General features: G+C 51.5%; 1 protein-coding gene across 1 annotated transcript in view; it reads left to right on the plus strand.

Moving 5' to 3' along the window:
• Positions 1 to 17,312, plus strand: part of wdpcp (WD repeat containing planar cell polarity effector) — a 257,819-nt gene that overhangs the window by 79,051 nt on the left and 161,456 nt on the right. Inside the window, exon 8 of the mRNA XM_071394507.1 lies at positions 4,930 to 5,066. Within this exon, the coding sequence (XP_071250608.1) occupies positions 4,930 to 5,066 (137 nt within the window). The remainder of the gene's footprint in view (positions 1 to 4,929; positions 5,067 to 17,312) is intronic.

The following is a 17,312-nucleotide window of genomic DNA, read 5'->3' on the forward strand; positions in this document are numbered from 1 at the left end:
ACACACAAAACACACACACAACACACACACACTCACACAACACACACAAAACACACACACACAACACAAACACACACAACACACACTCACACTCACACAACATACACAACACACATTCACACAACACACAGTCACACACAGGTGGTGCCACAGGTGAGTGATTCAGGTGCTTTATGTAGCTAATTGACCGTTAACTCCTTCTGCGTGTGCGTTCTGGGTCTCCCTTAAGAGGAGTTGTTTTTCCCACCGTCTCAGGATTCTCCTGGGAATCCCGCTCCGCTCCGGCCAGAACACGGAACGCCGACCCAGACCTGCTGATGATGTGTCATAATGGATGTGTTCCAGCTGGCTCCCTATTCCCTGTATAGTGCACTCATTTAGACCAGGGCCCACAGGGGAGATGGGCTTCTGTTTGGAACACAGGACAGGTCTTTTTTCCATCAGTGATTTGTTCATAACGTTGGCTCTGCTTCCGTCCCCCGTCTCCTGACACCTGATAAAGCCACTCTGTACCTTGAACACACACCCTTATATACACACACACACACACACACACACTTAGACATGCACACACACACTCACACATATAAACACCTCCCACTGAGCTCCATTGAAAGCCTCAGAGGTAGTAATTACCAGAGTAATTGATGGTGGGTTCCGGGGAATGGCGCTGTGTGTGTGTGTGTACGCATGTGGGTGTGTGAGTGTGTGCATGTCTAAGTGTGTGTGCATGTGGGTGTATGTGTGTGTGTGTGCATGTGGTTGTGTGTGTGTGGGGGTGTGTGTGTGTGCATGTGGTTGTGTGTGTGTGTGTGTGTGTGTGTGTGTGTGTGTGTGTGTGTGTGTGTGTGTGTGTGTGTGTGTGTGTGTGTGTGTGTGTGTGTGTGTGTGTGTGTGTGTGTGTGTGTGTGTGTGTGTGTGTGTGTGTGTGTGTGTGTGTGTGTGGTTGTGTGTGTGTGTGTGTGTGTAAGGGAGGAGTAGGAGGGGCTCACACATCTGTCAGTGTTCAGTTATCCTGTGGCGAACAGACAAACAGACCTGTACTGTCTTACACTGGCCACGCCTCCTCCTCATTTAAGGGATATATGGTTACTGTGACAAACTGTCCCTTAGGCCCCTTCAGACAGGGACTCCAGACAGCGACTCCAGACAGGGACTCCAGACAGGGACTTCAGACAGGGACTCCAGACAGCGACTCCAGACAGGGACTCCAGACAGGGACTTCAGACAGGGACTCCAGACAGGGACTCCAGACAGGGACTCCAGACAGGGACTTCAGACAGGGACTCCAGACAGAGACTCCAGACAGGGACTTCAGACAGCGACTCCAGACAGGGACTCCAGACAGGGACTTCAGACAGGGACTCCATACAGGGACTCCATACAGGGACTCCAGACAGCGACTTCAGACAGAGACTTCAGACAGGGACTTCAGACAGCGACTCCAGACAGAGACTCCAGACAGGGACTCCAGACAGGGACTCCAGACAGGGACTCCAGACAGGGACTTCAGACAGGGACTTCAGACAGAGACTCCAGACAGCGACTTTAGACAGGGACTCCAGACAGGGACTCCAGACAGGGACTTCAGACAGGGACTTCAGACAGGGACTCCAGACAGGGACTTCAGACAGGGACTCCAGACAGTGACTTCAGACAGGGACTCCAGACAGGGACTCCAGACAGAGACTCCAGACAACGACTCCAGACAGGAACTTCAGACAGGGACTCCAGACAGCAACTTCAGACAGGGACTTCAGACAGGGACTCCAGACAGGGACTCCAGACAGGGACTCCAGACAACGACTCCAGACAGCGACTCCAGACAGGGACTTCAGACAGCGACTTCAGACAGGGACCTCAGACAGGGACCTCAGACAGGGACTTCAGACAGGGACTCCAGACAGAGACTTCAGACAGGGACTCCAGACAGGGACCCCAGACAGCGACTCCAACATGTACTTTTCTTCCTTTTTCATCTCTTCTCCACTTCTCTGCTTTTCTCTGCTCTACTATTTTAATGCTTCTATCTCTCCATCCCTCTCCTCTCATCCCTCTCATCCCTCTCCTCTCCTCTCCATCCCTCATCTCTCCATCCCTCATCTCTCCATCCCTCTCCTTTCCATCCCTCATCTCTCCATCCTTCTCCTTTCCAACTCTCTCCTCTCCATCCCTCACCTCTCCATCCCTCACCTCTCCATCCCTCTCCTTTCCATCCCTCATCTCTCCATCCCTCACCTCTCCATCCCTCTCCTTTCCATCCCTCATCTCTCCATCCTTCTCCTTTCCAACTCTCTCCTCTCCATCCCTCACCTCTCCATCCCTCACCTCTCCATCCCTCTCCTTTCCATCCCTCATCTCTCCATCCTTCTCCTTTCCATCTCTCTCCTTTCCATCCCTCTCCTCTCCATCCCTCTCCTCTCCATCCCTCTCCTCTCCATCCCTCACCTCTCCATCCCTCATCTCTCCATCCCTCTCCTCTCCATCCCTCTCCTCTCCATCCCTCTCCTCTCCATCCCTCTCCATCCCTCACCTCTCCATCCCTCTCCTCTCCATCCCTCATCTCTCCATCCCTCTCCTCTCCATCCCTCTCCTCTCCATCCCTCTCCTCTCCATCCCTCTCCTCTCCATCCCTCACCTCTCCATCCCTCACCTCTCCATCCCTCTCCTCTCCATCCCTCTCCTCTCCATCCCTCACCTCTCCATCCCTATCCTCTCTCTTTTCTTCTTCTTTTCTCAAGATGCTTTACTTTTGTATTACTTTTCTCCTCTCTCCTTCTCTCCTGCTCTAATTTCCTCTCTCCTCTGCTCTCTCCTTCTTTCCTCTCCTCCTCCTCTTCTCCTCTTCAGACCAGTAGCGGGCCCTTCGAGACTAGTAGGGGATGAAATTGCTAAACTAAACTCTATTCACCAAGCTCTGCAAACCCTGATTTGCACTTAAACCCCCTCTCGTTAAAATGTATCTGTTTATTAAACCAATTAAACCAATTTAAATGGTGGGGAGAAGAAAAAATGACATGTACTGTTCTCATACCTTGCTTTGAATTGGCTCACACACTCATGCACACACACACTCATGTACACACACACTCATGCACACACACACTCATGCACACACACACACTCATGTACACACACACTCATGCACACACACATACACTCATGCACACACTAGATTTAGTAACCTACACAGCAATTAGCAATGGCTTGTGCTATGTTTGTGTACGAGTGTGTATAATTATGCTTCTGACGCACGCTGTGGTTGCGTGAAAAATGAATAATTAATACGCTAGCATTCTGAGAGGGAGAAGTCGGGCAAAAATCATCTCAGAATATGAGAGGAAAAAAATACAATTTGAAATCAGGACAGTTGAGTGTCTGGAACACTGAGCCTTTATAATATGTCCTGTATTAAAGACTTAGCTTTTATCTGGTATTTATGTTAATGCTACTGGTCCTACATGTTCATGATTATAAAATACCACCATCAATGATCGCCTTAACTCTCCCTAAACAAAGTCATGCATAAAGTGTCTTTCAAATACATTATGCTTTTTCATAGGGTTTTTCATAGGCTTTTTCATAGGCTTTTTCATAGGCTTTTTCAAAATGGCACCCTATTCCCTATGGGCCCTGGTCAAGAAGTAGTGCACTATATAGGGAATAAGGGGCCTTTTGGGACACAGCTATAGATTACTCATAAACAAGTTAAAATGGTCCGTTTGGTATTGATCTGACCAGAGTGTCTATAAACGGGATTATTAGATTATATTTAATCCGATCAACAACAAAATCCTAAATGAAGGATTTGGGATTGAGGATGTACCGGGGGCGTTGGTTGGACCACTTGAGACCAGGTGGCTGATGTGGGGGGGATTAGGGGCAGGGGTAAACAGACCCCTTAAAATCCACTTAATGCTTTTCCATTGACTGACTGAATGAGAAATATGTTGACACACACACACACACACACACACACACACACACGCCAACCTCTGAGCAACATGTTGACATAATGTGCAATGGGGGCTTACTACGTGTGTGTGTGTGTGTGTGTGTGTGTGTGTGTGTGTGTGTGTGTGTGTGTGTGTGTGTGTGTGTGTGTGTGTGTGTGTGTGTGTGTGTGTGTGTGTGTGTGCTCGTTGGGTTAACTGTGAGGTATATGTGCCGTTTGGCCTCCGTCTGCCAAATAGCAGCCGGTAATACTTTGATGGTGTAAAATATGTGTAATCTACTGCGCTGTGTGACGCAATCACAGCTCCTTGTTGAAATTAGGATGAAGGGAGAGTTTTAAAAAACAGAGAGTTTTAGAAAAGGATTCTATGGCTGCTTAGTTCCATCACGAAATATGTCAACAAGGATCGTAGCTCTACTGTAAGGCATAGAGCGAGGTTCACTTCCTGCACCTTTGTCCACCTCAGAGTTTCCCAAACTCAGCCCTGGGGACCACTAGGGGGCGTTTCAGTTGTTTTGCCCCGAGCACTACACAGTTGATTGAAATGATCAACTCATCATCAAGCTTTAATGGACTGAATCCGCTGTGGAGTGTTGGGGCAAAAAGCTAAACATGCACCCCTTGGGGGAGAAACACTGTCCTAACTATTCAATGTTTGGGAGGAAGGATGGGAGAGAGTAAGGGAGAGAGTAAGGGAGAGAGTAAGAGAGAGAGTAAGAGAGAGAGAGAGAGAGAGAGAGAGAGAGAGAGAGAGAGAGAGAGAGAGAGAGAGAGAGAGAGAGAGAGAGAGAGAGAGAGAGAGAGAGAGAGAGAGAGAGAGAGAGAGAGAGAGACTCCACTATTATTTACCTATTCCACTAATATTTACCTATTATTTACCTATTTATTTATTATTTATCTAAACAGTTCAGATCACACTCACCACACCGTCTAAGACCTTGACCTTTACCCTTTGTGTGTGATGTCATCCCCAGCGGTGCTCAGTGATAGGCTGCTGCTGCTGTCGTTCCTGGAGAAGAGCCAGGTGTGTGTAGTCTATCTGAACAGGAAGAACCAGGGATCACCTGACACCAGCCACCGACTGGAGAAACTCTCCCCATCAGAACTCAAGGCACAGTACACACACACTGCACACACACACTATATATACACACACTGCACACACACTATATATACACACACTACACACACACACTGCACACAAACACTATATACACACACTACACACACACACTATATATACACACACTGCACACACACTATATACACACACTGCACACACACACACACTATATACACACACTGCACACACACACACACACACACTATATACACACACTGCACACACACACTATATACACAAACTGCACACACACACTATATACACACACTGCACACACACACTATATACACACACTACACACACACACTATATATACACACACTGCACACACACACACACACATACTATATATAAAAAAGTATGTGGACACCCCTTCAAATGAGTGGATTCGGCTATTTCGGCCACACCCGTTGCTGATCGGTGTATGAAATCGAGCACACAGCCATGCAATCTCCATAGACAAACATTGGCAGTAGAATGGCCTTACTGAAGAGCTCAGTGACTTTCAACGTGGCACCGTCATAGGATGCCACCTTTCCAACAAGTAATTTAGTCAAATTTCTGCCCTGCTAGAGCTGCCCCAGTCAACTGTAAGTGCTGTTATTGTGTAGTGGAAACGTCTAGGAGCAACAACGGCTCAGCTGCGAAGTGGTAGGCCACACAAGCTCACAGAACTGGACCAGCAAGTGCTGAATCGCATAGCATGTAAAAACATATTTTTTTTTAAATACAGAATTCCAAAAAAACGACCCAATTCCAAATTGCCTCTGGAAGCAACATAGGCACAATAACTGTTCGTTGGGAGCTTCATAAATTGGGTTTCCATGGCTGAACAGCCGCACACAGAGGAAACGCTTCACCATCTGGAAATCTGAGTTTGGCGGATGCCAGGAGATACCTGTCCCAATGTAAAGTCTGGTGGAAGAGGTGTAATGGTCTGGGGCTGTTTTGGTGTTGGTTCGGGCCCCTTAGTTCCAGTGAAGGGAAATCTTAAAGCTACGGCATACAATGACAATCTAGACGATTCCGTGCTTCCAACTTTGTGGCAACAGTTTGGGGAAGGCCCTTTCCTGTTTCACCCTCACAATTCCCCCGTGCACAAAGCGAGGTCCATACACAAATGGTTTGTCGAGATCGGTGTCGAAGAACTTGACTGGCCTGCTCAGAGCCCTGACTTCAACCCAATCGAACACCTTTGGGAGGAATTGGAACGCTGACTGTGAGCTATACCAGCCGTATCAGACCACTATACCAGCCGTATCAGACCTCTATACCAGCCGTATCAGACCTCTATACCAGCCGTATGGTGAGACCTCTATACCAGCCGTATCAGACCTCTATACCAGCCGTATGGTGAGACCTCTATACCAGCCGTATCAGACCTCTATACCAGCCGTATGGTGAGACCTCTATACCAGCCGTATGGTGAGACCTCTATACCAGCTGTATCAGACCACTATACCAGCCGTATCAGACCACTATACCAGCCGTATCAGACCACTATACCAGCCGTATCAGACCACTATACCAGCCGTATCAGACCTCTATACCAGCCGTATCAGACCACTATACCAGCCGTATGGTGAGACCACTATACCAGCCGTATGGTGAGACCTCTATACCAGCCGTATGGTGAGACCTCTATACCAGCCGTATGGTGAGACCTCTATACCAGCCGTATGGTGAGACCACTATACCAGCCGTATGGTGAGACCTCTATACCAGCCGTATGGTGAGACCTCTATACCAGCCGTATGGTGAGACCTCTATACCAGCCGTATGGTGAGACCACTATACCAGCCGTATCAGACCACTATACCAGCCGTATCAGACCACTATACCAGCAGTATCAGACCTCTATACCAGCCGTATGGTGAGACCTCTATACCAGCCGTATCAGACCTCTATACCAGCCGTATGGTGAGACCTCTATACCAGCCGTATCAGACCACTATAACAGCCGTATGGTGAGACCTCTATACCAGCCGTATGGTGAGACCACTATACCAGCCGTATCAGACCTCTATACCAGCCGTATGGTGAGACCTCTATACCAGCCGTATCAGACCACTATAACAGCCGTATGGTGAGACCTCTATACCAGCCGTATCAGACCTCTATACCAGCCGTATGGTGAGACCTCTATACCAGCCGTATGGTGAGACCACTATACCAGCCGTATGGTGAGACCTCTATACCAGCCGTATGGTGAGACCACTATACCAGCCGTATGGTGAGACCACTATACCAGCCGTATGGTGAGACCACTATACCAGCCGTATGGTGAGACCACTATACCAGCCGTATGGTGAGACCTCTATACCAGCCGTATGGTGAGACCTCTATACCAGCCGTATGGTGAGACCTCTATACCAGCCGTATGGTGAGACCTCTATACCAGCCGTATCAGACCTCTATACCAGCCGTATGGTGAGACCACTATACCAGCCGTATGGTGAGACCTCTATACCAGCCGTATGGTGAGACCTCTATACCAGCCGTATGGTGAGACCTCTATACCAGCCGTATGGTGAGACCTCTATACCAGCCGTATGGTGAGACCTCTATACCAGCCGTATCAGACCTCTATACCAGCCATATCAGACCTCTATACCAGCCGTATCAGACCACTATACCAGCCGTATGGTGAGACCTCTATACCAGCCGTATGGTGAGACCTCTATACCAGCCGTATGGTGAGACCTCTATACCAGCCGTATGGTGAGACCTCTATACCAGCCGTATGGTGAGACCTCTATACCAGCCGTATGGTGAGACCTCTATACCAGCCGTATCAGACCTCTATACCAGCCGTATGGTGAGACCTCTATACCAACCGTATCAGACCACTATACCAGCCGTATGGTGAGACCTCTATACCAGCCGTATCAGACCTCTATACCAGCCGTATGGTGAGACCACTATACCAGCCGTATCAGACCTCTATACCAGCCGTATGGTGAGACCACTATACCAGCCGTATCAGACCTCTATACCAGCCGTATCAGACCACTATACCAGCCGTATCAGACCTCTATACCAGCCGTATCAGACCACTATACCAGCCGTATCAGACCACTATACCAGCCGTATCAGACCACTATACCAGCCGTATCAGACCTCTATACCAGCCGTATGGTGAGACCACTATACCAGCAGTATCAGACCTCTATACCAGCCATATGGTGAGACCAATATACCAGCAGTATCAGACCACTATACCAGCCGTATGGTGAGACCACTATACCAGCCGTATGGTGAGACCTCTATACCAGCCGTATGGTGAGACCTCTATACCAGCAGTATCAGACCTCTATACCAGCCATATGGTGAGACCACTATACCAGCAGTATCAGACCACTATACCAGCCGTATGGTGAGACCACTATACCAGCCGTATGGTGAGACCTCTATACCAGCCGTATGGTGAGACCTCTATACCAGCCGTATGGTGAGACCTCTATACCAGCCGTATGGTGAGACCAATATACCAGCCGTATGGTGAGACCTCTATACCAGCAGTATGGTGAGACCACTATACCAGCCGTATGGTGAGACCTCTATGCCAGCCGTATGGTGAGACCTCTATACCAGTAGTATGGTGAGACCTCTATACCAGCCGTATGGTGAGACCACTATACCAGCCGTATGGTGAGACCTCTATACCAGCCGTATGGTGAGACCTCTATACCAGCCGTATGGTGAGACCTCTATACCAGCCGTATGGTGAGACCTCTATACCAGCCGTATGGTGAGACCACTATACCAGCCGTATCAGACCTCTATACCAGCCGTATGGTGAGACCTCTATACCAGCCGTATCAGACCACTATAACAGCCGTATGGTGAGACCTCTATACCAGCCGTATGGTGAGACCTCTATACCAGCCGTATGGTGAGACCTCTATACCAGCCGTATGGTGAGACCTCTATACCAGCCGTATCAGACCTCTATACCAGCCGTATGGTGAGACCTCTATACCAGCCGTATGGTGAGACCACTATACCAGCCGTATCAGACCTCTATACCAGCCGTATGGTGAGACCTCTATACCAGCCGTATGGTGAGACCTCTATACCAGCCGTATGGTGAGACCACTATACCAGCCGTATGGTGAGACCTCTATACCAGCCGTATCAGACCTCTATACCAGCCGTATCAGACCTCTATACCAGCCGTATGGTGAGACCTCTATACCAGCCGTATGGTGAGACCACTATACCAGCCGTATCAGACCTCTATACCAGCCGTATGGTGAGACCTCTATACCAGCCGTATGGTGAGACCTCTATACCAGCCGTATCAGACCACTATAACAGCCGTATGGTGAGACCTCTATACCAGCCGTATGGTGAGACCTCTATACCAGCCGTATCAGACCTCTATACCAGCCGTATCAGACCACTATACCAGCCGTATGGTGAGACCACTATACCAGCCGTATGGTGAGACCTCTATACCAGCCGTATGGTGAGACCTCTATACCAGCCGTATCAGACCTCTATACCAGCCGTATCAGACCACTATACCAGCCGTATGGTGAGACCTCTATACCAGCCGTATGGTGAGACCTCTAAACCAGCCGTATGGTGAGACCTCTATACCAGCCGTATGGTGAGACCTCTATACCAGCCGTATGGTGAGACCTCTATACCAGCCGTATCAGACCACTATAACAGCCGTATCAGACCACTATACCAGCCGTATCAGACCACTATACCAGCCGTATGGTGAGACCTCTATACCAGCCGTATGGTGAGACCTCTATACCAGCCGTATCAGACCTCTATACCAGCCGTATGGTGAGACCTCTATACCAGCCGTATGGTGAGACCTCTATACCAGCCGTATGGTGAGACCTCTATACCAGCCGTATCAGACCTCTATACCAGCCGTATCAGACCACTATACCAGCCGTATCAGACCACTATACCAGCCGTATCAGACCACTATACCAGCCGTATCAGACCACTATACCAGCCGTATGGTGAGACCTCTATACCAGCCGTATGGTGAGACCTCTATACCAGCCGTATCAGACCACTATACCAGCCGTATCAGTCCACTATACCAGGCGTATGGTGAGACCTCTATACCAGCCTTATGGTGAGACCTCTATACCAGCCGTATGGTGAGACCTCTATACCAGCCATATGGTGAGACCTCTATACCAGCCGTATGGTGAGACCTCTATACCAGCCGTATGGTGAGACCTCTATACCAGCTGTATCAGACCACTATACCAGCCGTATCAGACCACTATACCAGCCGTATCAGACCACTATACCAGCCGTATCAGACCACTATACCAGCCGTATCAGACCACTATACCAGCCGTATGGTGAGACCACTATACCAGCCGTATGGTGAGACCTCTATACCAGCCGTATCAGACCACTATACCAGCCGTATGGTGAGACCTCTATACCAGCCGTATGGTGAGACCTCTATACCAGCCGTATGGTGAGACCTCTATACCAGCCGTATGGTGAGACCTCTATACCAGCCGTATGGTGAGACCTCTATACCAGCCGTATGGTGAGACCTCTATACCAGCCGTATCAGACCTCTATACCAGCCGTATGGTGAGACCTCTATACCAGCCGTATCAGACCTCTATACCAGCCGTATGGTGAGACCACTATACCAGCCGTATCAGACCTCTATACCAGCCGTATGGTGAGACCTCTATACCAGCCGTATCAGACCACTATACCAGCCGTATGGTGAGACCTCTATACCAGCCGTATCAGACCTCTATACCAGCCGTATGGTGAGACCTCTATACCAGCCGTATCAGACCTCTATACCAGCCGTATGGTGAGACCTCTATACCAGCCGTATGGTGAGACCTCTATACCAACCGTATCAGACCACTATACCAGCCGTATGGTGAGACCTCTATACCAACCGTATCAGACCACTATACCAGCCGTATGGTGAGACCTCTATACCAGCCGTATCAGACCTCTATACCAGCCGTATGGTGAGACCACTATACCAGCCGTATCAGACCTCTATACCAGCCGTATGGTGAGACCTCTATACCAGCCGTATCAGACCTCTATACCAGCCGTATGGTGAGACCTCTATACCAGCCGTATCAGACCACTATACCAGCCGTATCAGACCACTATACCAGCCGTATCAGACCACTATACCAGCCGTATGGTGAGACCTCTATACCAGCCGTATGGTGAGACCTCTATACCAGCCGTATGGTGAGACCTCTATACCAGCCGTTTATAGTTGTTGGTCCGTCTACCCCTACATTATTAATGTGGTGCTGTTTAAAGTCGTTGATCTGTCTACCTCTACATTATTAATGTGGTGCTGTTTAAAGTCGTTGATCTGTCTACCTCTACATTATTAATGTGGTGCTGTTTAAAGTCGTTGGTCCGTCTACCCCTACATTATTAATGTGGTGCTGTTTAAAGTCGTTGGTCCGTCTACCTCTACATTATTAATGTGGTGCTGTTTAAAGTCGTTGGTCCGTCTACCTCTACATTATTAATGTGGTGCTGTTTAAAGTCGTTGGTCCGTCTACCCCTACATTATTCATGTGGTGCTGTTTAAAGTCGTTGGTCCGTCTACCTCTACATTATTAATGTGGTGCTGTTTAAAGTCGTTGGTCCGTCTACCTCTACATTATTCATGTGGTGCTGTTTAAAGTCGTTGGTCCGTCTACCTCTACATTATTAATGTGGTGCTGTTTAAAGTCGTTGGTCCATCTAACTCTACATTATTAATGTGGTGCTGTTTAAAGTCGTTGGTCTGTCTACCCCTACATTATTAATGTGGTGCTGTTTAAAGTCGTTAGTCCGTCTACCCCTACATTATTAATGTGGTGCTGTTTAAAGTCGTTGGTCCGTCTACCCCTACATTATTAATGTGGTGCTGTTTAAAGTCGTTGGTCCGTCTACCCCTACATTATTAATGTGGTGCTGTTTAAAGTCGTTGGTCCGTCTACCTCTACATTATTAATGTGGTTGTCACGACTTCCGCCGAAGTCGGCCCTTCTCCTTGTTCGGGTGGTGTTCGGCGGTCGACGTCACCGGCTTTCTAGTCACCATCGATCCATTTTTCAGTTTCGTTTTGTTTTGTCTGTATTATACACACCTGGTTTCAATTCCCCCATCATGTTCCCTATTTAACCCTCTGGCTTTCATTTCTGTTTGTCCGTGATTGTTTGTGCGTTAGGTGTTGTATTTGATACGTGTACGTATCTGTTTATTTTCCATTTGTGGAATTGTGCATTTATTTTGAGTAAAACTCTGTGGTTTCGCTCAACACCTGTGTCCTGCGTTTGACTCCAAATATTCTCCGCACACAACCCTGACAGTGGTGCTGTTTAAAGTCGTTGATCTGTCTACCCCTACATTATTAATGTGGTGCTGTTTAAAGTCGTTGGTCCGTCTACCTCTACATTATTAATGTGGTGCTGTTTAAAGTCGTTGGTCCGTCTACCCCTACATTATTAATGTGGTGCTGTTTAAAGTCGTTGGTCCGTCTACCTCTACATTATTAATGTGGTGCTGTTTAAAGTCGTTGGTCCGTCTACCTCTACATTATTAATGTGGTGCTGTTTAAAGTCGTTGGTCCGTCTACCCCTACATTATTAATGTGGTGCTGTTTAAAGTCGTTGGTCCGTCTACCCCTACATTATTAATGTGGTGCTGTTTAAAGTCGTTGGTCCGTCTACCTCTACATTATTAATGTGGTGCTGTTTAAAGTCGTTGGTCCGTCTACCCCTACATTATTAATGTGGTGCTGTTTAAAGTCGTTGGTCCGTCTACCCCTACATTATTAATGTGGTGCTGTTTAAAGTCGTTGGTCCGTCTACCCCTACATTATTAATGTGGTGCTGTTTAAAGTCGTTGGTCCGTCTACCTCTACATTATTAATGTGGTGCTGTTTAAAGTCGTTGGTCCGTCTACCTCTACATTATTAATGTGGTGCTGTTTAAAGTCGTTGGTCCGTCTACCCCTACATTATTAATGTGGTGCTGTTTAAAGTCGTTGGTCCGTCTACCCCTACATTATTAATGTGGTGCTGTTTAAAGTCGTTGGTCCGTCTACCTCTACATTATTAATGTGGTGCTGTTTAAAGTCGTTGGTCCGTCTACCCCTACATTATTAATGTGGTGCTGTTTAAAGTCGTTGGTCCGTCTACCCCTACATTATTAATGTGGTGCTGTTTAAAGTCGTTGATCTGTCTACCTCTACATTATTAATGTGGTGCTGTTTAAAGTCGTTGGTCCGTCTACCCCTACATTATTAATGTGGTGCTGTTTAAAGTCGTTGGTCCGTCTACCTCTACATTATTAATGTGGTGCTGTTTAAAGTCGTTGGTCCGTCTACCCCTACATTATTCATGTGGTGCTGTTTAAAGTGGGTGGGGGGGTGGTTTGGGGTTGTTATTTTGGAAATGAGCATATTTTTGGGACGAGCCGCCACGCTCTGCGAGCCACGGTGCTGTAATGAGTTCTCTGGGTGCTTGGGGGGGGAACACACATCTCTCCGCCCCCACACACCGGTCCCCTCACACGCCCACACCGGTCCCCTCACACGCCCACACCGGTCCCCTCACACCCCCACACCGGTCCCCTCACACGCCCACACCGGTCCCCTCACACGCCCACACCGGTCCCCTCACGCGCCCACACCGGTCCCCTCACGCGCCCACACCGGTCCCCTCACGCGCCCACACCGGTCCCCTCACACTTCCACACCGGTCCCCTCACGCGCCCACACCGGTCCCCTCACGCGCCCACACCAGTCCCCTCACGCGCCCACACCGGTCCCCTCACGCGCCCACACCGGTCCCCTCACACCCACACCGGTCCCCTCACGCGCCCACACCGGTCCCCTCACGCGCCCACACCAGTCCCCTCACGCGCCCACACCGGTCCCCTCACACGCCGACACCGGTCCCCTCACACGCCCACACCGGTCCCCTCACGCGCCCACACCGGTCCCCTCACGCGCCCACACCGGTCCCCTCACACCCACACCGGTCCCCTCACACACCCACACCGGTCCCCTCACACGCCCACACCGGTCCCCTCACACGCCCACACCGGTCCCCTCACGTGCCCACACCGGTCCCCTCACGCGCCCACACCGGTCCCCTCACACTTCCACACCGGTCCCCTCACGCGCCCACACCGGTCCTCTCACGCGCCCACACCAGTCCCCTCACGCGCCCACACCGGTCCCCTCACGCGCCCACACCGGTCCCCTCACACCCACACCGGTCCCCTCACGCGCCCACACCGGTCCCCTCACGCGCCCACACCAGTCCCCTCACGCGCCCACACCAGTCCCCTCACGCGCCGACACCGGTCCCCTCACACGCCCACACCGGTCCCCTCACGCGCCCACACCGGTCCCCTCACGCGCCCACACCGGTCCCCTCACACACCCACACCGGTCCCCTCACACGCCCACACCGGTCCCCTCACACGCCCACACCGGTCCCCTCACACGCCGACACCGGTCCCCTCACACCCACACCGGTCCCCTCACGCGCCCACACCGGTCCCCTCCCACTTCCACACCGGTCCCCTCACGCGCCCACACCGGTCCCCTCACACGCCCACACCGGTCCCCTCACACGCCCACACCGGTCCCCTCACGCGCCCACACCGGTCCCCTCACGCGCCCACACCGGTCCCCTCACGCGCCCACACCAGTCCCCTCACGCGCCCACACCGGTCCCCTCACACCCACACCGGTCCCCTCACGCGCCCACACCGGTCCCCTCACACCCACACCGGTCCCCTCACGCACCCACACCGGTCCCCTCACACACCCACACCGGTCCCCTCACACACCCACACCGGTCCCCTCCCACTTCCACACCGGTCCCCTCACGCGCCCACACCGGTCCCCTCACACGCCCACACCGGTCCCCTCACACCCACACCGGTCCCCTCACACACCCACACCGGTCCCCTCACACACCCACACCGGTCCCCTCACACGCCCACACCGGTCCCCTCACACGCCCACACCGGTCCCCTCACACGCCCACACCAGTCCCCTCACACGCCCACACCGGTCCCCTCACACGCCCACACCGGTCCCCTCACACGCCCACACCGGTCCCCTCACACGCCGACACCGGTCCCCTCACACCGGTCCCCTCACACGCCGACACCGGTCCCCTCACACCGGTCCCCTCACACGCCCACACCGAGCCCCAGTGAGACGGACAGGTGACATTGCAGGTATGGTAGTGTGGTCCATGTCTCTATGTTCCTCAGATCATTGTCTGAGCCATTTCAAATAGTCTTTCATTGAGCTTTATCTGTTGCCCTGAACACACAATGGAGGTACCAACAGAGTCAGCAGCTCAATGGAGGTACCAACAGAGTCAGCAGCTCTATTCATACATGCATACGCACACTAGACTAGACTATTCACTACACTAGTGACAGTCACAGCACAGTTATAGGCATGGGAATATAGGGATGGAGGAGAGAGAGAAGAGAGGTATAGAGGGAGGGATGGAGGGAGGGAGGAGAGAGAGAAGAGAGGTATAGAGGGAGGGAGGGAGGAGAGAGAGAAGAGGGGATAGAGGGAGGGAGGGAGGGAGGAGAGAGAGAAGAGAGGTATAGAGGGAGGGAGGGAGGAGAGAGAAGAGGGGTATAGAGGGAGGAGAGAGAGAAGAGGGGTATAGAGGGAGGGAGGGAGGGAGGGAGGGAGGGAGGAGAGAGAGAAGAGGGGTATAGAGGGAGGGAGGGAGGAGAGAGAGAAGAGAGGTATAGAGGGAGGGAGGAGAGAGAAGAGGGGGGATATAGGGATGGAGGGGAGAGAGAAGAGAGGTATAGAGGGAGGGAGGGAGGGAGGGAGGAGAGAGAGAAGAGAGGTATAGAGGGAGGGTGGAGAGAGAGAAGAGGGGTATAGAGGGAGGGAGGGAGGAGAGAGAGAAGAGAGGTATAGAGGGAGGGAGGAGAGAGAAGAGGGGATAGAGGGATGGAGGGGAGAGAGAAGAGAGGTATAGAGGGAGGGAGGGAGGGAGGGAGGGAGGGAGGGAGGAGAGAGAGAAGAGAGGTATAGAGGGAGGGAGGGAGGAGAGAGAAGAGGGGTATAGAGGGAGGGAGGAGAGAGAGAAGAGGGGGAGGGAGGGAGGGAGGGAGGGAGGAGAGAGAGGGAGGAGAGAGAGAAGAGGGGTATAGAGGGAGGGAGGGAGGAGAGAGAGAAGAGAGGTATAGAGGGAGGGAGGAGAGAGAAGAGGGGGGATATAGGGATGGAGGGGAGAGAGAAGAGAGGTATAGAGGGAGGGAGGGAGGGAGGGAGGGAGGAGAGAGAGAAGAGAGGTATAGAGGGAGGGAGGGATGAGAGAGAAGAGAGGTATAGAGGGAGGGTGGAGAGAGAGAAGAGGGGTATAGAGGGAGGGAGGGAGGGAGGAGAGAGAGAAGAGGGGTATAGAGGGAGGGAGGGAGGGAGGAGAGAGAGAAGAGGGGTATAGAGGGAGGGAGGGAGGAGAGAGAGAAGAGGGGTATAGAGGGAGGGAGGAGAGAGAAGAGGGGTATAGAGGGAGGGAGGGAGGAGAGAGAAGAGGGGGGATATAGGGATGGAGGGGAGAGAGAAGAGAGGTATAGAGGGAGGGAGGGAGGGAGGGAGGGAGGGAGGAGAGAGAGAAGAGAGGTATAGAGGGAGGGAGGGATGAGAGAGAAGAGAGGTATAGAGGGAGGGTGGAGAGAGAGAAGAGGGGTATAGAGGGAGGGAGGGAGGGAGGAGAGAGAGAAGAGGGGTATAGAGGGAGGGAGGGAGGGAGGAGAGAGGGTAGAGAGGGAGGGAGGGAGGAGAGAGAGAAGAGGGGTATAGAGGGAGGGAGGAGAGAGAAGAGGGGTATAGAGGGAGGGAGGGAGGAGAGAGAGAAGAGGGGTATAGAGGGAGGGAGGGAGGGAGGGAGGAGAGAGAGAAGAGGGGTATAGAGGGAGGGAGTGAGGGAGGAGAGAGAGACGAGAGGTATAGAGGGAGGGAGGAGAGAGAAGAGGGGGGATATAGGGATGGAGGGGAGAGAGAAGAGAGGTATAGAGGGAGGGAGGGAGGGAGGGAGGGAGGGAGGGAGAGAGAGAAGAGAGGTATAGAGGGAGGGAGGGATGAGAGAGAAGAGAGGTATAGAGGGAGGGTGGAGAGAGAGAAGAGGGGTATAGAGGGAGGGAGGGAGGGAGGAGAGAGAGAAGAGGGGTATAGAGGGAGGGAGGGAGGGAGGAGAGAGAG

Source organism: Salvelinus alpinus, chromosome 3 (genome assembly GCF_045679555.1).
Source record: "Salvelinus alpinus chromosome 3, SLU_Salpinus.1, whole genome shotgun sequence".
Classification (NCBI taxonomy): domain Eukaryota; kingdom Metazoa; phylum Chordata; class Actinopteri; order Salmoniformes; family Salmonidae; genus Salvelinus; species Salvelinus alpinus.